This window comes from Scardinius erythrophthalmus (genome assembly GCF_964197995.2).
Source record: "Scardinius erythrophthalmus genome assembly, chromosome: 2".
Classification (NCBI taxonomy): Eukaryota; Metazoa; Chordata; class Actinopteri; order Cypriniformes; family Leuciscidae; genus Scardinius; species Scardinius erythrophthalmus.
Window position 1 is genome coordinate 24,220,643 of NC_138222.1, and position 23,507 is coordinate 24,244,149.

Below are 23,507 nucleotides of genomic sequence, written 5' to 3' on the forward strand. Positions count from 1 at the left end.
GTGTTGCTTAGCAACCTCTTTGGAACTATATTGCTTGGCGGAGGAATAAATGTGTTATAGGGTTATATTTTTTGTTACTGGTGTTTATTTTATGAATAAAATAAATATCAAAATGAATATTTTTATGGAGTAACTATTTTATAAAAGCAATAAGCCCCTTGAAGCCGTGTAACCCTTAGCTGTTCTAAATCCACTGTAAAACACGGCTTCAAGGGGCTTATTGCTTTTTTTTTTTACTTGGTTTCTCAAGGAAAAAAATTGGTTCACAAGAAAAAAATCTAATTACAATAAAGGTTAAAAAAAAGTTGTGCTGCTTCATATTTTGGTGGAAACTGTGATACACTACGAAAATGTTTGGGCTAAACAAGATTAGAAGAAAAAAAAGTATACTTTTATCTAGCAAGGATGCATTACATTGATCAAAAGTGACAGTAAAGACATTTCCAATGTTACAAAAATACTTCTGTTTTAAAATGCTATTTTTTTCTTTTTTACTTTCTTGTTAAAAAAATGTATCACAAAACCATTAAGCTATGTTACCATAATAATGTTACTTGAGCACCAAATCAGCATATTAGAATGATTTCTGAAGGATCATGTGAGACTGAAGTAAGTAAATAGCTGCTGAAAAATCAGCTTTGCCATCACAGGAATACATTACATTTTTAAAATATATTCAAATATTAACAATAATACTGTTTTTACTGTATTTACAACATTACATTTTGTTGAACGTTTTTCCGGTTCCCACTTCCTTCTTCCCATAACATCTAACTGCGTTACACTGGTGCACTGGTAACAGCGGCGACTAAACAGGTCGTGGGGTTTGCACATGGATCTGGTAGAGGGGTTAGAGACCCTTTTCTCTGCCCTCACCTGCCAGATCCAGTGCTTTATCTCAGGGATTAAAAACATGCTTTGTGGTTTCTTCAGCCCCGAGTGAAGCACCAGTACTGCATCTATCCAGCTCTGAGAAGTTGGATGTTGTTAGTTTCGAGACAAGAGATCTTGGTGCTGGGTAACACTTCTTTGGGTGTCTTTAGGTTTCCTCCATGGCACCTTAGGCTGAGACCTGCAGTACGCACCAATATGAGGGCCTGGGATTTGGCCATTGTATTGCAAGGCCTTTCTATGCCTCCCTTTGAGCCAACTGAAGAGGTTTCAGAAAAGTTCCTCACTTTCAGGCTGTGTTCTTTCTTGCCATCTCGTCTCTCAGAAGAATCGGAGACTGCAAGCCCTGTCGGTAGCTCCTTTGTGCCTGGAATTTGTACCTGGCATGGTGAAGGCCTTTCTCCACCCTAGACCAGGTTATTTCCCTAAGGTTCCCACTAATGTTGCGGGGCCTATCGTTCTGCAGGCCTTATGTCCTCCGACGTCAGATCAAGAGAAGCTTAATCTGCTTTGCCCTGTCCAGCATCCAGCCAGCATGGGTGGAAATTGAAATTTGCACTGCACTTTATGTCTTGGCGTAAAAGGGCGGTCACACTAGCATGCAAAATTTCTTCGGACAAGGCAACGATGAGAAAACTGGACAGAATATCTGTGCAGAATAAAATTTTTGTGTGAACAGAAATCCACCAATTTTTTCTCAAAGTCAAAAAGAGAATTTTATCTTATTATGCTCTTAATTTATTTCCCTAATTTGTCTCTGTTTTTCATCTTTCTCCCATCAGGTTAAAATTGGTATCTCAATGTTTACAGAGAGACATTGACAGATTGTTGTGTATGATGTGGTTACATGAGAGATCGTCCAAGAACATAAGATTAGACTCTGGAGAATTTTAAACCGAAGTGCAATGGCCATTACCTAACCACTCTGCCTCTAAGGAACCGTATTGGGGGGACAGAGGAGGGGAAGAGAGGGAGAGAAAGACTGGGCAGAGAAGGTATGACTTAACTTTGACAGTAATGAAGTGGAGGAAGGGGAAATAAATGTGTAAGTGCAGTTAAAAACAAAATGGGGGAAAGGGAAGGTAAGATTCTCTACCTCTCTTTTTTTGCCGTCATTAGTCTTTGTCCAGTGTGTGTCAACACATTCCTTTTGTTTAACAACCCTCTCAGAACACGGCAATTATCACACTTACACAGACAGTAAAGCACACATACACTACAGCACACAAACTGTATAAAAGTACAAATGTATTGATATTTGATGACAGGCCCTGCTGAGTCCCTTGATTAATGAGCTCAGCGACTTGACTAATTAGACATCATTAATCAATTGAGCCTGACTGTCTCTTAGGCCGAATCAACTGACCATGGTCAACCTGTTGAATGAAAACTGCACATGTACTGACCTAGGCCAAAAACACAATCTATGAAAACGTAAACGTTTGACTTAATGTTTGTTATTCAATATTTTCAAACATTGTGATCAAACATTACTGTGCCATGACAGTAGTGGAATTAAGCAAAAAATATAATACAAAGCTGACAAATTGTGTATGTGTGTGTATATATATATATATATATATTAGTGCTGTCAAATCGATTAATCATGATTAATTGATTCTAAAATAAAAGTTTCTGTTTATATAATATATGTGTGTATATGTCATTATAATTTTATATAAATGAACACACACACACACACACACACCACACGTATATATATATATATAAACACAAACTTATATGTTAGAATCGAATAATCGCGATTAATAGATTTGACAGTACAGATATCTATATATATATATGAGATAATTTGATTTCATATGAATGTTATTTTGAGCTTTCTATTCATTCAGAATTCTGATAAAAATATCAAGTTTACACAAAAAAAAATGTATGGAGGACAACTCTTTTCAGCAATAACAAGAATATTAGAATAATTTCTGATATACATGTAATAGATACATGTGTTGGCATTGCAACAATTTCAGCATATATATATATATATATATATATATATATATATATATATATATATATATATATATATATATATATATATATATATATATACATATACTGTATATATATACAGTGAGTAAAATAAGTATTTGAACACCCTGCTATTTTGCAAGTTCTCCCACTTAGAAATCATGGAGGGGTCTGAAATTGTCATCGTAGGTGCATGTCCACTGTGAGAGACATAATAATAAAAAAAAAAATCCAGAAATCACAATATATGATTTTTTAACTATTTATTTGTATGATACAGCTGCAAATAAGTATTTGAACACCTGTCTATCAGCTAGAATTCTGACCCTCAAAGACCTGTTAGTCTGCCTTTAAAATGTCCACCACCACTCCATTTATTATCCTAAATTAGATGCACCTGTTTGAGGTGCTGGTCAATGACCTGAAAAGAGCTGGGACCACCGTTTCCAAGGTTACTGTTGGTAATACACTAAGACGTCATGGTTTGAAATCATGCATGGCACGGAAGGTTCCCCTGCTTAAACCAGCACATGTCAAGGCCCGTCTTAAGTTTGCCAATGACCATTTGGATGATCCAGAGGAGTCATGGGAGAAAGTCATGTGGTCAGATGAGACCAAAATAGAACTTTTTGGTCATAATTCCACTAAACGTGTTTGGAGGAAGAAGAATGATGAGTACCATCCCAAGAACACCATCCCTACTGTGAAGCATGGGGGTGGTAGCATCATGCTTTGGGGGTGTTTTTCTGCACATGGGACAGGGCGACTGCACTGTATTAAGGAGAGGATGACCGGGGCCATGTATTGCGAGATTTTGGGGAACAACCTCCTTCCCTCAGTTAGAGCATTGAAGATGGGTCGAGGCTGGGTCTTCCAACATGACAATGACCCGAAGCACACAGCCAGGATAACCAAGGAGTGGCTCTGTAAGAAGCATATCAAGGTTCTGGCGTGGCCTAGCCAGTCTCCAGACCTAAACCCAATAGAGAATCTTTGGAGGGAGCTCAAACTCCGTGTTTCTCAGCGACAGCCCAGAAACCTGACTGATCTAGAGAAGATCTGTGTGGAGGAGTGGGCCAGAATCCCTCCTGCAGTGTGTGCAAACCTGATGAAAAACTACAGGAAACGTTTGACCTCTGTAATTGCAAACAAAGGCTACTGTACCAAATATTAACATTGATTTTCTCAGGTGTTCAAATACTTATTTGCAGCTGTATCATACAAATAAATAGTTAAAAAATCATACATTGTGATTTCTGGATTTTTTTTTTTAGATTATGTCTCTCACAGTGGACATGCACCTACGATGACAATTTCAGACCCCTCCATGATTTCTAAGTGGGAGAACTTGCAAAATAGCAGGGTGTTCAAATACTTATTTTCCTCACTGTATATATATATATATATATATATATATATATATATATATATATATATATATATATATATATATATATATATATATATATATATTAGGTGACACTGAAGACTGGAGTATTGGATGCTGATAATTTTGCAATGCCAACACATGTATCTATTACATTTTAAAATACATTTAAAAAGAAAACTAATAATATTACTAAATATAACTGTTTTCACTGTATTCTTGATCATAATAGACTTATGAAATAAAATATGAAAAAAAAAAGACTAAACAACCCCAAACTTTTTAATGGCAGAGAGACATGGCAAAGAGAATAGAGACTCAAGTTGCGTTTTCAGTGAATTGTTCATTCCAGTGTGTGCGTTTCACTCTAAAACACAAGGTCTATCATATTCTGTGATTGTTTCTGAAGAGCGCAAGTCCTGCGCTCTATGGACAAATGATACGCAAACTACGTTTCTCCGCTGGATAATCAAACCAGCATCTCGCTAGTAAAGTTTTGATGGTCAATCAAGGTAAAGACGATTGCGGTGACTAACAGGAGTCGTACAGTGAGCACGTGTGAGTCCGTTATATTGATGCGCAAACAAACCATGTATGTGCGTTCTCGACGCACTGATCACACACATTTATGACTTTATTTGACAGATGGAAAGAAAGAAGGTGATAGGAGACGAGAGACGGGAACCTGATCAGGAAAGGACCTGAAGCCATAACTCAGGAAGTGCTGTGATGCAATATGTCAAGAGCGCTGCCTACTAGCCTAAGGCTCTGACATGTTCTTAGAATTTGAATTGCTATTAAAGTTCCCCATACAGATTTAGCAAGAGTTCAAATTGGTCAAGTGAATTTTCTGCACTGACCAAAAGAAAAGTGCATAGTGAGCTGTGCATTGATACATGTTTCTACAAATTTAGTCGACCACACCTTTATATGATTCTTGTCCACTCACCAGTATCAAGTTTGGTTCCTCTGGTGCAGGCTACGATGGCACCCATGCTCGGTTGAGAGGTCATGCCAGCCATTGAGTCAACTGCTACATCCACTATATCTGCGCCTGCTTGTGCACAGGCTAACATTGCTGCGACTCCTGCACCTGCCGTATCGTGAGTATGAACGTGGATGGGGATGTCTGGGAAACGGTCACGCAATGCTCCAATCAGTAAACGGCTGGCTTCAGGCTTCAGTAGGCCAGCCATGTCCTGAGTAGAAAAGATAGAAGAGCTGCTTTTAACCACTTAAGTGAACCCCAAAGAAAAGAGAATCAGATTATAATAATCACTGTATCATTACAGCAGAGGTAAGAAATTCTTACATATTAGTTTGTTATTGTTGCATAAATGTCACGTTGCAGTTGAACTGTTGCTAGATATATGGGGAATATTATAATATTTAGACCCGTGTTTACTGTTACTGTGTTTGTGGATATCTGCTCAAATCGCGTTTGAATGTATCATATTTTGGATGAAAGCAAAACGCACCAAACGGCTTCATGTTTTTATTACTATCCCATTTCATATCATCATAACGGATGGAAACATTTGAAGTAACATGATAATCAATATATTTTTCTCTAGCTTAGTTGTTACTGAAATCTTTTGGAAGATTTATACTGCTATAGGTTATTTATTGTTATTATTATTTTATCCAGCACTGCGCATATACCTTATGCCTACAAGGCACAACAAACCTGGTGTTCATTATATTATATATTGTTGGAAACATTTGTGTGTGTGTGTGTATTCTGTGAATTTTAAAAAGGAATTTTAAAAAGCAATTTTAACCAGAAAAATCGAATATTTATTTCCAAAATCGTGCAGGCCTTTCTCTTGATATCAGTATGTTCACTTTTTTTTTTTCAGGGCCCAGATGCCACTGAGGACTTCAACATTCACATGAGTCTCTGTACGTGAACATGGTTAAGTGAAAATCAAAATGAAAGGTATGTACAATGTTTTTAGGAATGGCACAAAGGTCTCTGTCTTTGAAGTGCTTTTTTGGCATTTGTTGTGTATCTTTGGATTATGTTGTGTTGTAAATAAATCCAAACAATTTAAAAGCCATTCTTTTTTAAATCTCCTCATTTACAGTATTGTGCAAGGTTGCTCAGAATGACAGGGCCTGATAGCTCCTAATAGGGGAGGTTCTTTGTCTTTCTCAGGTGTGAAAAGCTTACATATTAATGAGCTCCCGCATAAAGCTTTTTCACACAAAACACGTCGTAAAATTTTCAAATCAATATATTGTCTTATCTGAATGAGCAGTCAGGGTGATTTTCACATAGTTTTGCAGCAAATATTCTAGGCTACGTCATACAATTCAAAAGTCTTGTGAAGAAATAATCAGTATGGGTTTCATGGCCTTATTTCAGTGAGAATTTTTTTTTGTATTTTCACAAACCACGCATAAATGTCATTATCTCAAAACTACAAACTTTTACATACATGCTGCTGATATATTATTGTAGCAGAGTTTGTGCTGAATACAGTGTAATTAGACTTTAGCCATGAAAATGTCACAAGTAACAGAAATAACCAGAAATGTCAGAGCATGTCAGAACACCTCCAGGGCCCAGAAAACAGCTCAGACCTCAGAGGGTTAACAAAGCAATAGAGAGAAGTAACAGAAACATTAACTGCCAAAAAATACCACGCTATTTGGCAAATCCTTCACCTCTGCTTTTGTGAGTGTTGAACATGATTGTCAGGACAATACTGTAGTTTCCATGTACGCGTGATCTACCTTAATAGCCAGTATGTGTGTTCCAGCCTTAACTAGCTCATTGGCTAGCTTCAGATAGTACTCCAATGAGTATTTCTGTCTCATGGGGTCAGACACGTCTCCTGTGTAAGAAATGGCCGCCTCCACCACACCTCCCGCCGCCCCTGCAGCTTCCATCCCCAAAAGCATGTTGGGAATATAATTCAGGGAGTCAAAAACACGGAAGATATCCATTCCGTTCTCTTTGGCTACCTCACAGAATCTAGAGAAAGAGAGAGAGAGAGAGAGTTCATCAATGGAAATCATGTTTTGATCTCTGCACTGCAGCCAACTCCTTCAAAACCGCCATGGATGGTTTATGAGAGTAAAAAGAGACATTTGTGTGAATGCACATTCAAGTCAAGCCACTGAAATCAGACATTTTGCTGCCTGCCAGAATACTTTCCAACAGATACAATCGGTATGTTGTTTTTATTATGGAATGTGGAAATTTTAAGATGAAAACCATTGCCATGATACTAAGGGGGTTGTGGGTGGTTGCAAGAGCATTGTCATGTGGTTGCTAAGGTTTTCTGAGTGAAGTTAACATGATTCTATGCAGAAGCTAAAAAGTTCTGCATGTTTTTAGTTTGTTGCTATGAAGTTGCTAAGGAGTTTGGCATGAAGTTTAGGGTGTTTCTATGTGGTTGTTAAAACGTTGTGAGTTGTATGGTGTTATGCAGTTATTAAGGTGTTCTGAGTGGTTTTATGGTGTTGCTATGCAGTTGCCAAACTGGTCTGACTTTTTTAGCGTGTTGCAATAGGGTTGCTAAAGAGTTTAAAGCTATTTTTTGCATGTTGCTATGCACTTCTTAAGATGTTCTGAGTGGATTATTAGCACAAATCAAGTGAGACCACTCCCAGGCCTCATAAGTATACTGTGGGTATAGAAAAGAATCACCCCCTTTAAAATAATCACATTTTGTTGCTTTGCAGACTGAAATGAAGACAGACACAGTTTTTGTTTCACTCAGCTGTATTTACAACTAAATTTACTGTATATAAGTGCAACACATTTGTGGAGAATTTGTGATATTGTTGTCACATGCACACAATGACCACTCTTTGTCATGAATTCCTGCAACTGCTTCAGAGTTGCTGTAGGCCTCTTGGTAGCCTCTCTGACCAGTTTCCTCCTGGCTCTTTCATTCAGTTTGGAGCGACGTCCTGACCCTGGGAGGGTCTGTGTTGTACCAAATACCTTCCACTTCTTAATAATAGACTTCACTGTGCTTCTAGGCACTGATAATGCCTTTGAATTTGTTTTTGTATCCATCTCCTGACTCGTGCCTGTCCACAACTTTATCCCAGAGATCTTTTGACAATGCCTTGCCACCCATAGTTGATTGTTTTCTTCAGTTGCACTACCAAGGACTGAAATGATTCAGGAAAAGCTTGTTTCATGCTGAGCTAATCAAAATGACCACAGCTAATCACAGTTGAAAGTCAATTGGCTTTTGAGAAGGTGATTAACTACACCTGGTTGGGTTTACAAGTCATTTTTAGAAGGGGGGTGATTCTTTTTCCAACTCAGTGATTCTGTTTTAAAATTTTTAATTATTTTTTTTTCTGACAATTTGGTTGTTATAAGTTGTAAATACAGCTGAATAAAACAAAAATTTTTTTTGTCCGTTTTCATTTCAGGCTGCAAAGCAACAGAATGTGATTATTTTAAAGGGGGGTGATTCTTTTCTATACCCACTGTAAACCAATTTCGAACCGACGTCACAGTTACATCACAACGTTAGCTGGTGGCAAAACAAAGGGAAAACTGGAGGCGGCCAATACAAAACAGCACAAATTTGGCTACATAATAAGGAGCTTAAATAATTATTATTATTATTAAATGTCATCTTGTTGTGTTGTTGGGTGCAAGAATCTATGAAAAATGAATATGCTGTATCTGGAATTTTTATTTCTAGAAAATATTCACATCATTAAAATTGCACCTTAATGTCACTCTTTACATTGTCATCTTCTGGCCTTGGCTCTGACTAGGCAGAACTTCGGATCGTATCACACAAGTCGTGTACGTGGCCATTCAGCACATAGTTATAGGCATCTAAAGATTTATATGCCCTCAGTTTCTCTTTACCCTCGGTTTCTCTATCGGGTAGGTGTAGAAGTCAGGCCAGTCAACCGGAAGTAGCGTTAATGTTAATCCTGTCATCCATTGACTGAGCGTGTACAGGTCAGCCAATCTGGTTCCGTCCGTTAAAATGAACTTTTGCAAATAACAATCGCAGTCCTGAACAGTGAGTGACCTTGCCCATTAAGATAAAATCGGATTTTCTCCAGTCATTGTTAAAAAACAAGTTAAAAAATTTTCTAAAATGAAAGCATAAGAAAATCCCACATGCAGATTACTGCAAAAATAGCATTAAGTATTAGCTTAATACTCAAGATAATATATATATAAAAAAATGAATGTAAAGAGCACTACAACTGTGTTTACTGCTGCAACGATATCAACTCTAACTCTCAATACATACATTGCCTTCTATTGTGTGTGTATGTGTGTGTTGTTCATGTTGTGCCTACAAATGTAATCACCTAAATTGTGTAAACAAGCCAACAGCACCAGGAAAAGCTTAATAAACATACTAAATAATATCCTAATAAACATTTAAATATGCAGAAAGGTTTCTGTGAGGGAAGGATTAGGAGTAGAGGATAGAAAGTAACATTAGCCAATGTGTGTGTGATCTCACTTGAACACAGCATTATCAGGGTAGTTTGTGTATCCCACAGCATTGGCTCCACGTAGTAGCATCTGAAATGGGACGTTGGGAATCAGAGCTCTGAGCTCCTGGAGTCTCTTCCATGGACACTCCCACAGAAAACGCATCGCTACATCAAATGTAGCTCCTAGAGACAGAAAGAAAGATTTTAAGGTCATGCCAAAGACTGAAGTGATATCAAAGGCTGAATTGATCCTCAGTAATCCAACACACACACACACACACACACACACACACACACACACACACACACACACACACACACACACACACACACACACAGAGCTGAGGAACATCTAAAAATCACTGAAATACACAGACAATAAACTTTGACCCAGAACATGAACATTCAATAACTGCTAATTTGAAATTGAGTAATTATTTAATTAATTCGCCACTTCTGTGTGAATGTATGTGCATTAGGAAATGACTTTGTGAATGTGTCACGTGCCTCCCCAGTTCTCCAAGCTGAAGAGGTTATTGAAGTTGTGGCTCACAAAGGGAGCAATCTTCTTGAGGTCATGTGTCCTGACGCGAGTTGCCAGCAGAGACTGGTGGGCGTCTCTGAAAGTGGTGTCCATCAGTAGAAGACCCTGATGCTGTCGAATTGCCCGTGCAAAACCCTCTGGACCCTCTTTCAACAGGACTTCACGGAAGCCCATGGGTGGCTCACCTAGACAGAAAAAAACAAAGTGATTTTAGTACACAGCACACATGTAAAGCCAGCTGACCAACTCAAAACACCTTGATATAAGTAGGGGACTATTAGGGGTTTACAATATTTACAAAAATTATGATCTCAATATATTCTAGGATTTTGTTGATAAAGATGATGAGATTAAATAGTGTATTTTTTATTTAAGAAATTAAATTATACATTAAATATGAAACTAAAACCACCAGTAAGTGAAAGTTATTCACTTAATTAGTGATTCATTGAGCCATTCACTCAACCGAGGAAAGAAGCATGGGTCATAATTACTGACTGTTGAAAAAAAAAAAGAACTGTTTTCCCTCAGCTTTGTTTAGAAATATTTTAGTAGGTGAAATGTCTCGGTTAACCCTCGTTCCCTGAAGGAGGGAACGGGAGATGTAACGTCGATGTGACAATACAATTGGGATCACTTCAGGGAGCCCTATCAACTTAGACCGTCTACAGAACAAGCCAATGACCGTTGGCGTGCATGAATCGTGTCACACGCCCCGCCCCGCTGCGCGGGTATAAACAGGAAGTGGGCGCACGCACACATTGTTTTTCGCTGAGGAGCCGAGATCGTGACGGCCGTACAGCGATGGTCAGCAATGGTGGCGTGATGACGTAATTGGGATCCCATGGAAAACACCACGGTTGCTGCCACACCCAGTGCCCTACGCCTCCGTTTCTGGGTGCGTAGGGTAAGACTTTGTACTGATATGCCCGTCCCTGGAATGCAAAGCGACGAAACGAAACGTCTGTGTCGAGGGAGAATCGGGACATGGAAGTATGCGTTCCTTTAGGTCGATCGCTGCAAACCAATCTTGAGGATGGATGCACTTGAAAATTTCTGCGTAGGCATCTTGAACGGCAGCCTGTGATGGGACCGGTTCAGGACACGCAGGTCCAAGATTGGTCGTAACCCACTGCCTTTCTTGGGAACAATGAAGTACGGGCTGTAGAAGCCGTGTCTTCATATCGGTTGCGTCCTTCGCCAGTAGGACTGCGATCTCTGCCCTGCCCGGGGGCCAGTGGCAGAACAGAAACAAAAGTAAACAAAAGATTCTCCGCCCGGCCCTCCACCGGGGGAAGAAGTGGCGCCTTCGCCATCTCCTGAAGAGCAGTCTGATCCACCTCTGGGTCGCTAGTCTCAGAATCGTTTGCAGGGTTTGCAGCGGCCTGGACGGGCGGGGTCGACTTCCTGCGGCTTGCTCCAGACCTAGGTGGTTGCTGCTGCTGAGGTTTTGCGGGAGCGGAGGATGCCGCAGAAGGTCGACCTGCAGACGGAGGGTCTGCGGCCGGGTGGGGGAAGCAGTGGTCCGCCGGGGCAGGATGTGTCGGATGGCCTCCGTCTGCTTCTGGGCGGCTGAGAACTGTTGGGCAAAGCTCTCAACTGCGTCACCGAACAACCCAACCTGGGACAGAGGGGCATCCAGGAGGGGCCGCACGGAGCTCCTGGCCATAGTCATATTGAACTATTCACAACATGAACTATTCACAAAAGCTGCCTCAGCAAGCTGAATGCCCAAACATGAGAGGCAACTATTGTGGCCGTCTGCTGGCGCCAGGGAACGACCGCACCCAGAAACGCACAAGCGGAATGACATCCTGAAAAGGACGCAGGGTCACGCTTTTTTTCACGTGTTGCTCTTTTAGTTGATGATAAAAAAATAAAAACTCTTCCCATGCTGAAGCACCCAGAGGTAGCCGCAGCTATAATGAGTTAAACACTCAGGAATGCCCACCGATACTGTCACACACAAAGTGTAACAGCAGTTGAGAGCTGTAAGCTCGCGGCCACCGCTGATCGCGCCGTCACACCCAATGCTGGAATGTTTGGATTTCCAACTCGCAGAGTCTCTTCTTGCAGCACTAAAGTCACAACCAGTGAAAGACAATGTGTGCATGCGCCCACTTCCTGTTTATATCCGCGCTGCAGGTCACGCACGCCAACGGTCATTGTCTCGTTCTGTAGACATTCGAAGTTGATAGGGCTGCCTGAATTGATCCCAATTATGTCGCCACATCGACGTTATGCCGAAAGTGAGCGACTGAAAGGGAACAGAGCAAAAACAGACTTGTATCTAAAATGTAGCTAACAACATTAACTTTTATTTAACAAATCTGATATTTTGAAAAACAGCACTCTTGCTCGTGTGATATTGCTTAACTATGGCCTCGTTTACACTGCAGGTCTTGATGCCCAATTCCGATTTGTTACCTTTATCCGATTTTTTCGATCGTCCGTTTACACGTTCTTTCAATTGTGACCCATATCCGATTCATGTGTTTACACTTGCCATACTATCTGAAACATTGCACATGCTTAAGGGGTTAAATTCTCTTGCACAGATGGGCGGACGCGAAATATGCTTGATGCAAGCTTTGCGATATAGCCTATGTGAAGTTCGCCAGACATCACCATAATTTTGAGGCGAAGGAGGACGAAAAGGGCCATCATCATTGCGCATATGCTTCAGTTATTGTGTGCGAGAGAGATCTCAGGACTGGTGGGAGCATATTGTGGCGGGCTTTAAGAGCAGTGGGCCCGAAATTTTAGGATGAGCAAGCCAACCTTTGATATGTTGCGTCAACGTTTGTCCACATTCCTTTGATATGTTATGTCAACGTTTGTCCACGTTTCGTTGGGTCATCCGTCCCTTTCAGTGTTGAGGGTAACGAGTTACAAAGTAACGGATTACAGTAACGATATTACTTTTTTGGGTAACGAAATAAAGTAACGCATTACACTAAAAATATCGGTAACTACACTACTTTACTAGACTATAGGAACGCGCTTTCCTGCGTTACCCAAGCCGTGTTTGCCTGCGTGTAAAGCTCTGATCTGTTTAAGTGGTGCGTGCATGCCTGTGTGTGTGTGTGTGCTTGCACCGTTGTCATAGAGATCGATTTGAGTGACGTAGCTGCTGGTGCGAAGGGGAGCGGGAAATGGAGACGGAGACAGGGGGCTTCGGCCATTGGCGATATTCACATTACTTTCAGTTTATTGCTCGAAAGGACAAAAATATTCGCGTGAAATGCACTCTATGCCCAGGCAGCAAGTACATGGCCATCGGGACTACCGGGAGATTCCCAGTGGGCTGACGTGCCTTTTGGGCCGACATCTCATACTTTTTTCTTTTTCTGTTTTTTTTTTTTTGTCGCAAGGAATGTGCAGAGAAATAGCGTGAAAAATAGACACAGGCCCTTCAAGCAGACGCTGTAAAATGTGTCAAAATGTTTTCTGCAGCAGCAGGACCTTCATCAGCTCCAGTGGCTGATGATGAGGATAGTGAGGAGGATCAGGACAGAGATGAGAAAGTATAGAGCCTGCGGTAAGCAGAACTAACAGTTACTTTCAAAACACTTAGGCTATGTCATGAGTGTAGGAACCCATTACCCAGTAACGCATTATTTCCACATCTGCATAGTTGACGATTACCATAATTTACTATAAATTTAATGAGACGCGTTTGTAAACCATGTTTTCCGCCAAAATAAAAGCTTGATGCAGTTTCCGTCAAAATAAAAGATTATGTGCTTATATCTCTTTCAAGTATAGAAATTAGTACAAATCTAATTGTGAAAGTTTCCTTTATTTTTCAGTGCATTTGTTTTACAATATATGTCTATTAGTGTGCTATTATTATTATGGCAAAAATGCCAGGGCCGATTATTTTGTCCCAGTCCAGCCCTGATTATGTGTCTACCACCGCGGACATTTGTCCTTTATCCAGTTGTTTGTGGATTTTACAGTGAGGCATATTTCTTTGTGCAGACATGGATATTGTTCTTTCATATGGTTTTACATGCCATTTTGTATAGGCTACATTTATAAACACTATGCGGACAGGCTAAGTGATGATAGGGCTATGATGTTTGTCCGTATCTACAGGGTAAATTAAGAAATGGGAAAGTAAAGTAATAAGTAGTGAAGTTACTTTTCAAATGCAGTAACTAGTAAAGTAATCTCATTAAAATTTACAGAAGTAACTAGTAACTAATTACTTTTTTTGAGTAACTACCATAGACTGTAAAAAATAACTAACTACCCCAACACTGGTACCTTTGCAGATGCACATCGGGGTTGCTTTTGTCATTAAACCGCGGAGACGTAGCCTAATGCCTCAGAAAATTCGATCTGCCTGTTTACATGACAGTCGCATTGGCACATATCGGATTTATTTCCACATATGAATGAGGCCTGAAACCGATCTCAAAATATCCGAATGCATGCGTTTTGTTCCTGTTTACACTGTCATAGAACACATCCGATCTGTGTCACATATGAGCAAAAACATCGGAATTGGGTCACATTTCACTGACAGTGTAAACGAGGCCTATATGATATGATAAAAATATATGATTAAAAAGCATTTTTGCCCCCCGTGATTTAAATTCTGGAGGCATTCACATTGCATTCTAATAAGTTAAAACAGTGAACGTGTGCATTCTTAAGGAGTCTTTTTGTTTGTTTTTGCAAAGGGAGTGACATAGCTACTTGATAATGTCAACTCGCACAATTAAAACAACAATTAAGATAGTATCATAGATACATATCACACACCCAAGGGACTGTATCTACTATTTATCTACTATTTACAATTGACTGATTGGACTGATGTTGCAGTAGTCTGACTGCATCTCATTGTGGGCCTGTCACATGTACGCCTTTGAAACAGGTGATCAATTGAGTAGAGTGCTACTGACACTTCTCACTGATTTCCTGTCATGCAGCGTTTCTTTGGCATCCGATCAAAGTAAATGCGAAATAAAAACAGCAACGACACATGAATATTTGCTGAGGAGAACAGGAAGAAAAAGATGTGCTGAGCAGCTAACACCAGACCATGTTTCTCTGCTAAACCTTTTACATATGTGCATTGTTTTTCTGCCTGGAGCTCACGGGATAGTAGTGAAGCTATGAGAACCCACCAACCTCAGACTCAGGGAAATTCCTACTATTCATAGGTCTCAGATGTGGCAGTTTGAGGGGCCATTAACCCAGGAGGGTTAATGGCGCCACTAACTTTCATTACAAATAAAGTTGGGGTGGGTGATATGACCAAAATCTTACATCATGGTATGAGATTTTTCATATCACGATAAAGATATATATCATGATATAGTTATTTTTGCTATAAATAAGGTTTTTATGATATAAAAATGTTTTGATACCATTTTATTACAAAAACTAATATTAATATTAGTGTCTCTCAGACAGTGCTCAGAAACCATATTAGCAAAAGGAGCTCTTTTTCACTGCTTATTGCACTTCAATGGTTTAAAAATCACTTCTTTTTACACTGCAGTGCTTAAAAACATGCAAATGATGGCGTAGCACGGTAATGTCACGTGAGCAAATTTCTACCAGTTAATTGTGTCTACCGGACCGGTATAATATATATCACCCACCCCAAAGCCGAACATACTGACTCTCTCTATTAACGCAAATGAGGCAAACACCTAAAAATTATATAAAAAAACAGGTGGGCCGCTAGCTTATTCAAGCAAAAATAAAAGTAAATCATGCTGTCCAATGAGAGAAGGAGTGTGAGATAAAAAAGGACGGGGGAGACCGTTGATAGAAATGCAATTAGTAAGACATTGATGCATAGATTTGCATATTTCACGGCATAAATACACCCACATGTAAGTTTAAATGTATGTGCCCCTGTGGGAATTTCTCTGCATGGAATGCTGGCGGGCATATGAAAGGAAAGATGAAGGCCAAAGCCTATTTATCGCTCATTGTGTGTCAGATACACACATGCAACACACACAATGCTAAGGAGCATCTCATGAGGCTTGGGATACACCTACCACAGATGTGACCTACTTACACAGACACATACATTTTTTATCCCATGAAAGACCTTTTCCATACACACACCTACATGCACGGCACATATTTGGTCCAATTGTGTAGGGGGACAATTTTGTTTATGCTCTACAAACTACAACCAGTTCCACTGAGAACTCTCAGATAAAGCACTGAGAACAGGTAGAAAGTGGGAAAACTTTTTTGGATACACATACATATATGCACACCAGGGGATCCATCAGGGGTCCTTTGGGAAAATCTTTTTTTTTTTTTTAAACACATCATATAATAAAGGTATGCCAATGAATAAATAAAGGTATGCCAATGAGAATAGGAGAAAATTGGCTAAATTAATTGCACACACATATGCATACACACACCTATCCCTCAGGAATCTCTCGGTCTCTCTCTCACACAAACATACATGCAGAGGGAGCATGGTATGCGGCTCACACACACCTAAACCCCTGTAATGAGATTTCTAATGTGACCGGATCCCTCTTTCATTTGGCAGAGGGAAGGAGAGAAGGGAAGGATTAAAGCTGCATTATCACACTCTAGTCCATCCACAGAGAGAAAAAAAGAGAGAAAGAGAAGAGGATGGGGGAGTGCTGCCAATGTTTAGGGCCGCTATAAACATGAGTATGAATTACACAAACATCTGTTGTGGTACACTTTTGATGTGGCAAGTGTGTTTGTGATACGTGTGTTTAGAGTTGGGGAGTAGCTAAACTATGCTACGGACACTACAATTAAAAACTGAACGAGCCTGCTCAATTCAGCGTGTGTGATTCTGCCGAACGAGAGTCATTGTGTCGAAATTACGCTAATTCGAAAGCAAAAGTTAAAATAGCACGACCGCATGGACATTTATAATGTGCGTGTCCACTGGCGCGGAACGAGTGAGTGTTTTCAGTTAATTCCTGACTTCCTTAGCTCAACTTTCATAGGAATTAAATTGAAAACGCTCGCTCTGCTCCGCGCCAGTGGACACACACTATAAGTGACGATACCAGTGTTGTCACATGTCGATTAACTGGTGGGAAAATTTCCTCATCGTCACAAATCCCTAAAGTCAACTAACTCTCAGTATTAGTTGAGTATTAGTAGACTGTTAGGGTTAGGGTTTGTAGAATAAGGGGTTATGGTTAGTAGAATAAGTTGACATGAACTTGCAAAGTAATTTATTGTCAGTAGACTGTCTGTTGGGGTAGCATCAAAATAAAGTGCAGATATTAAGAAGACAATCTACTAATACTCTAATGAGAGTTAGTTAAAATGTATTTGAAATGAGTCACACTTTAGATTAGGGTTACAATTCTCACTATTAACTAACTATTAACTATGACTTTTGCCTCAAACTCCTAATTACTGCTTATTAATAGTTAGTAAGGTAGTTAAGTTTAGGTATTGGTTAGGATCAGGGCCGGTTCTAGACATTAGGAGGCCCTAGGCAAAATTCATGTTGGAGGCCCCCCACCCCCAATAAAAAAACACTTGAAAACAAATATGATTCCTAACCTTTTTATTTATACAACATTTAATTTTAAAAGCAGTATATTTTTACTTACACAGTACATAAGTTTGGACACATTACTATTTGTAATGTTTTTGAAAGAAGTCTCTTATGCTCATCAAGCCTGGATTTATTTGATCAAAAATAAAGAAAAATAATATAGTGAAATATTATTCAAATTTAAAATAATGGTTTTCTATTTTACTATACTTTATATTTCTGTGATGCAAAGCTGAATTTAGTGTCACGTGATCCTTCAGAAAACTTTATAATATTCTGATTTATTATCAAATGTTAGAAATGGTGCTTAATATTTATTTTATAACCTGTGATACTTTTTTTCAGGATTTTTGATTATTAAAAAGTTGTTTTTAAAAAAGTACAGTATATTCCTGTTTTTTTCTGTATTTTTGATCAAATAAATGCAGGCTTGTAGAGCATAATAATAAACTTCTTTCAAAAACATTAAAAATAGTAATGGGTCCAGACTTTTACCGGTACTGTATGTACATATTAATCAAACTTTATCTAAGGTAATGTCTTTTTTGTTTAATGAAGATGTTATTGTTATTGTTGTTGTTGTTGTTGTTGTTGTTATTTTGCTGTTTTATTCAATTTATTCACAGTTCCAGAATCCCACTAAGTGCTTTTATATTGCATTGCTACCTTAAATATGCTATACACAAATCAAGTGGAAGAGAAAGACACGATCGCTACTGAGCAGAAAAAAATATATATAAACTGATATTGGCGTAATGTCAGGAGATGTCTAATCATCAGCAGAATTTAGAAGCCCATAGATATGAGATCCTTTAGCCTATTAGAAACATTTAAAAATGTTGTAGTGTGTTGGCTTTTTAACTTAGAATACAGACGTCTTGTCTTTTAATTTTGTAGCTTTTTTACTAGTCAGCTCCCGACGCGATGTTATTCATTGTACGCGCAAATTCAAAGCGTCGCGTCTGGGCACGTTAATGACGCTCGCGCTCTTTTAAACTCGTAATAAAGCGGTGAATAATTTTTCCAGAAATGACGCTGATCTACAGTACAAGTTTATATTTAGAATACATAATCACTCCAAAATAGATGACGACAACTCACACACCTGCATTATGAGCTGTGCTTCTTTGTGTGCTTATTAGGCTTTTGCCTCGCAGCACCTGATGGATGCGTTCGTTATACTTTCAGAAGCCGGCACCCGCTTTGTAACGGACACATTAATTGGTTTAACTGCAGTAATGTAACAGTCTATGGTTAAGATAAACATCGTCACTATTTTTAGTTAATTAATAAATATTGAAATAAATTGTAGATAGGACATTTGTACTATATTGTTTTTTTTTTTTTTTTTTTTTTTTTGTCCCTCTGTCTGGGCCCCATCCCGCCAATCGGGCCCTAGGCACGTGCCTAGTTTGCCTTTGGGTTAATCCGGCTCTGGTTAGGATTAAGGGATGTAGAATATGGTCATGCAGAATAAGGCATGAATATGTACTTTATTAGTACTAATAAACAGCTAATATCCAAGTAACATGCATGCTAATAAGCAACCAGTTAAAAGTGAGAATTGGACCCAAAACTAAAGTGTTAATTTAGGCTTTTATTCACATATAAACAATGATTAATGCACAGACGTGTGCATACAATTTTGTGAATGAAAGCTCAAACATGCTAGACGTACAAGAACAAACAAACTCATTTACAAACTTTTTGAAGCTTGAAAGTTTTGGTGGAATGAGACAAAAATCTCTTAAAGGGTACATGACATGAGAAATCAAATCTTCATTTACACTTTATAATAATGTTCATATATAAGTAATTTACAAGTTATTAGTTAATGATGAACTAATCATTTACAACACATGACTACATTCATACATTAAGTGATATGCTAACATTTTATGAATGTTTTAATTCAAAGTCATTTATTCATTTTTATTTAATGATGAACTACTTTATAAAACATGACTATTATTATTAAAAAAATATTAAGTGATATGCTAACATTTTATGAATGTTTTGTTAATCTAGTTATAAGTAATTTATAAGTTATTAGTTAATCATGAACTAATTATTTACAAAACATGACTAAGTTCATCAATTATTAATAAGTGGCATTCTAATGACTTACAAATGTGTTGTAAGTTATCTTAAAAAATTAGTAAATCAAATTAAACAGGTTGCTAGTAAGATGGTTAATAATAAGTTATTAGTTGTTATATTATTAATCACTTAAAATCATTTAAATATTTGTGTCAAAATTGTATTAGTATCTTAATAAACAGAGGTTAATCATGAACAAATGATGAATTTTTTTTTATATATTTTTACAAGGCATAATTTATTTACTATATTAAGTAACTTGTTTGTGTGTGTGTGTGTGTGTGTGTGTGTTTGTGTGTGTGCGTGTTTGTAAATGTTTTTCTATCCCGCTGGGGACTTCAAACTGAATGCACACTGACTTACGGGGACTCGTGTCACTGTGGGGACCTAAATTGAGGTCCTCATGAGAAAATAAGCTTATAAATCACACAGAATTTGTTTTTTTGAAAAGTTTTATGTGATGGGTAGGTTTATGGGTAGGGTTAGTGTAAGGGTATAGAATATACAGTTTGTACAGTATAAATACCATGTCTATGGAGAGTCCCCACAAAGATAGTGAACCAGACGTGTGTGTGTTTGTCATACCCAGAGAAACAGAAAGAACGACTGGATCAACAGATGAGGATTTGGCTTTAACTGGAATAGGAGTCATGGGTCCATTTACCATGATGTGACCTGTGGAGAAATACAGCAGATGTTTAAACACAAATGCACTCTCACACATTTTAGGCCATCACAGGTGCAACACAATGATAAATGCACGCACACACACACTGACCCAGATAGTGCAGGAGTTTCTGGGCTCTGTTCTGTGTAGGTTTGAGGTTGAAAAGTTCCTGGTTCTCATCAATAAACTGGGTGTCAACTGTGGCATACAGGAACTGGCTATTGCTCAATACATTCTGCAGGAAGGGGATATTAGTCTGAAAGAGAAAAAGGAGTGATTTAGATTATCAGCTGATAGTCACAACACATGCATTTATTCAATATGTTTGGCAGTTGAACACATTAGCAAGTGCAAGATGTCAGATGCTCTTTACAGCCACCATATGAATAAGTCAGTTTGGGATGCCCAAACTTTACCAACTAAGAGCAATCAACAAATTCCTGAAATCACATGCTTTATCCATTTGCAAAATGAGACCTGATGACACTGAATATCCACCATCAAATCAAAAGTAAATACAAATAAACAATACAAGAGCAAATTCCAGGAAATTCCAACAATTACCAAATAGATACTTACATTTTCTGGGGAAATATGTAAATAGTGCTTGCATGTGCAAAGCTGGCCATTGTTATGCAATTGCTAAGATGTTCTGAATGAGTTTAGAGTGCAATTATGTGGTTGCAATGGTGTTTTTATACAGTCATTAAGGTGTTCCGAGTAGTTTTAGAAAGTAGTTATGTGGTTGTTAGAGTGTTGTTGTACAGTCGCTAAGATGTGCTGAGTGGTTTTAGAGCAGGGATGGATAATTCCGGTCCTGGAGATTTTAGCACCATCCCTAATTAATCATTACCTGCTTGTAATTTTTAGATTATGAGTTGTGTGTTAGGTGTGTTTGATTAGTGATGGTGCTAAACTGCAGAAATGTGGTTGTGCAGTTGCTAGGGTGTTGCTATACAGTTACTGAAGTGTTGGTGGTTTCAGAGCGTGGTTGTGTGGGTTCTAGGGTGTTGCTATGCAGTTGCAAAGGTGTTAGTGGTATCAGAGTGCGATTATGTGGTTCCAAAAATGTTGTTATATCGTGGCTAATGTATTCTGAGTGATTTTAAAATGTTGTTATGCAGTTGCTAGGGTGTTTCTGTGCAATTGCTGTGGTGTCTGTGGTTTCAGAGTGTTGTTATATGGTTTGCTAAGGTATTGCTATGCATTTGCTAAGATGTTCTGTTCTGAGTGTGGTTATGTGGTTGCTAGAGTGTTGCAATATAATAACTAAGATGTTTTGAGTGGTTTAGAATGTGGTTGTTCAGTTGCTAGGGTGTTGCTATACAGTTGCTAAGGTGTTAGAAGTTTCAGAATGTGGTTGTGCAGTTGCAAAGGTGCGTGTCGTTTCAGTGTGTGGTTATGTGGTTGCTAGAGTGTTGCTATACAATGACTAAGATGTTTGAGTGGTTTTAGAGTGTGGCTGTGCAGTTGCTTGGGTGTTGCTATACAGTTGCTAAGGTGTTAGTGATTGCAGAGTGTGGTTATGTCATTGCTATGGTGTAGCTATGTGTTCTTAGAGTGTGCGCTTACTAGGGTCTTGCTAGGTGGTTGCATACTGGAACAAGACAAAGAGCTTACACAGGTCTATATAATATTTTGGTATGGCTCGGGTCAAATGCCAAAATTCATGTCTTTGAGTTTGGTTTATCATCCATCTAATCCTAAGTATGAAAAATAATAGTTCTGTCATGACAACTCTCAAAGTGATTGGCATGGTAATGGGTATGACAATATTGTATGTTTGGTATTGGCGGAATAGATCTGCTACGCTGCTGCTGCTATGGCAGAGCAAGTACGGGACTTGCTACGGCCAATACATACACGACACGCTGCTGCGAACAAGTAAGACATGCTGCTTCTGTAAAATATAGCGTTCATGAATTACACGTCATAGATCTATACAGGTGGAGGGTTTCTGAAAGCGCGCTGCATTGCTAAGGCAAATGCTACTCAAGTATTTGAAGGTTGAGCAGTGAGCTCATTGGCTACTGATACGGCAGGAACCAATCAGCTGCGCCCAATAGATAACGATGTGATTATGGACAGGTGAGTAAAATGACCTATTAGGCTGCATTATCTAGAGTTTCATGACAGAACTTTGTAATTATATTTTCCTTAGCAAGCACCACTTATGACAACAAACAAACAAACAAACAAGCACAATGCAGAACATTATTCTAGATGCTGACAAAGAACAAAGCATCACGTTGGCCCATGATTGTCCACTTCAGTGACAGTGCTGTTAAGTACTCTCACAGGGCGTGGGAAGTTTAAATTGTAATCTGTATTGTCTGAAAGCACTCAGTTCTTTCCTGATGGCTGCTATAAATGCATTAGCATTTTGAGACAGCTGCAGTTCAGGCCATAACAGAACTCCTGCACTGGAATGGGCCCCTAGACTGCAGCTATCAAAACAACAGTGCACACCGCTCACTGCACCAATAAACACTGTTTTAGTGTATGCAATGGGGCATGAGACAGGAATGCGTGTGTCATATGACAAAGAGAAACAAGTACAGAAAAGAGAGATTTGGGGTTTGTGTGTGTTTTATGTGACACACAAAGAGATCTAGAAAGTGTAAAGGGACTACAGGAGAAACAGAAGATGATGTGTCAAAGTAAGAATATAAAAAGGATCTTGTGGAAAAAGCAATGATGTTAGATCTGAATTCAATCCCTTTTCAGAGTTGACTATGCTGACTGATACATTGTTGCCTACAGTATATCCCTGTATACACACACACACACACACACACACACACACACACACACACGGATGCCCTTAACTCCCATACAGTACGTCACACATTGTGTTCTACAAAGGGATCAAAACTCAATTACCCAGCAAAACTTGAGAGAAAATAGGGGATTTCTCCAGAGGATTCAAATGGAAGCT

The 23,507-nt window shown here is 38.8% G+C and overlaps 1 protein-coding gene across 1 annotated transcript in view; it reads right to left on the reverse strand.

Moving 5' to 3' along the window:
- The window catches only part of pcxb (pyruvate carboxylase b), a 249,787-nt gene that overhangs the window by 51,184 nt on the left and 175,096 nt on the right, over window positions 1-23,507 (reverse strand). The window contains exons 11-16 of the mRNA XM_081348433.1: window positions 20,681-20,825; window positions 20,488-20,577; window positions 10,220-10,441; window positions 9,739-9,895; window positions 7,010-7,250; window positions 5,220-5,469 (exon numbers count right to left, since the gene is read on the reverse strand). Coding sequence (XP_081204559.1) covers window positions 5,220-5,469; window positions 7,010-7,250; window positions 9,739-9,895; window positions 10,220-10,441; window positions 20,488-20,577; window positions 20,681-20,825 — 1,105 coding nt within the window. The remainder of the gene's footprint in view (window positions 1-5,219; window positions 5,470-7,009; window positions 7,251-9,738; window positions 9,896-10,219; window positions 10,442-20,487; window positions 20,578-20,680; window positions 20,826-23,507) is intronic.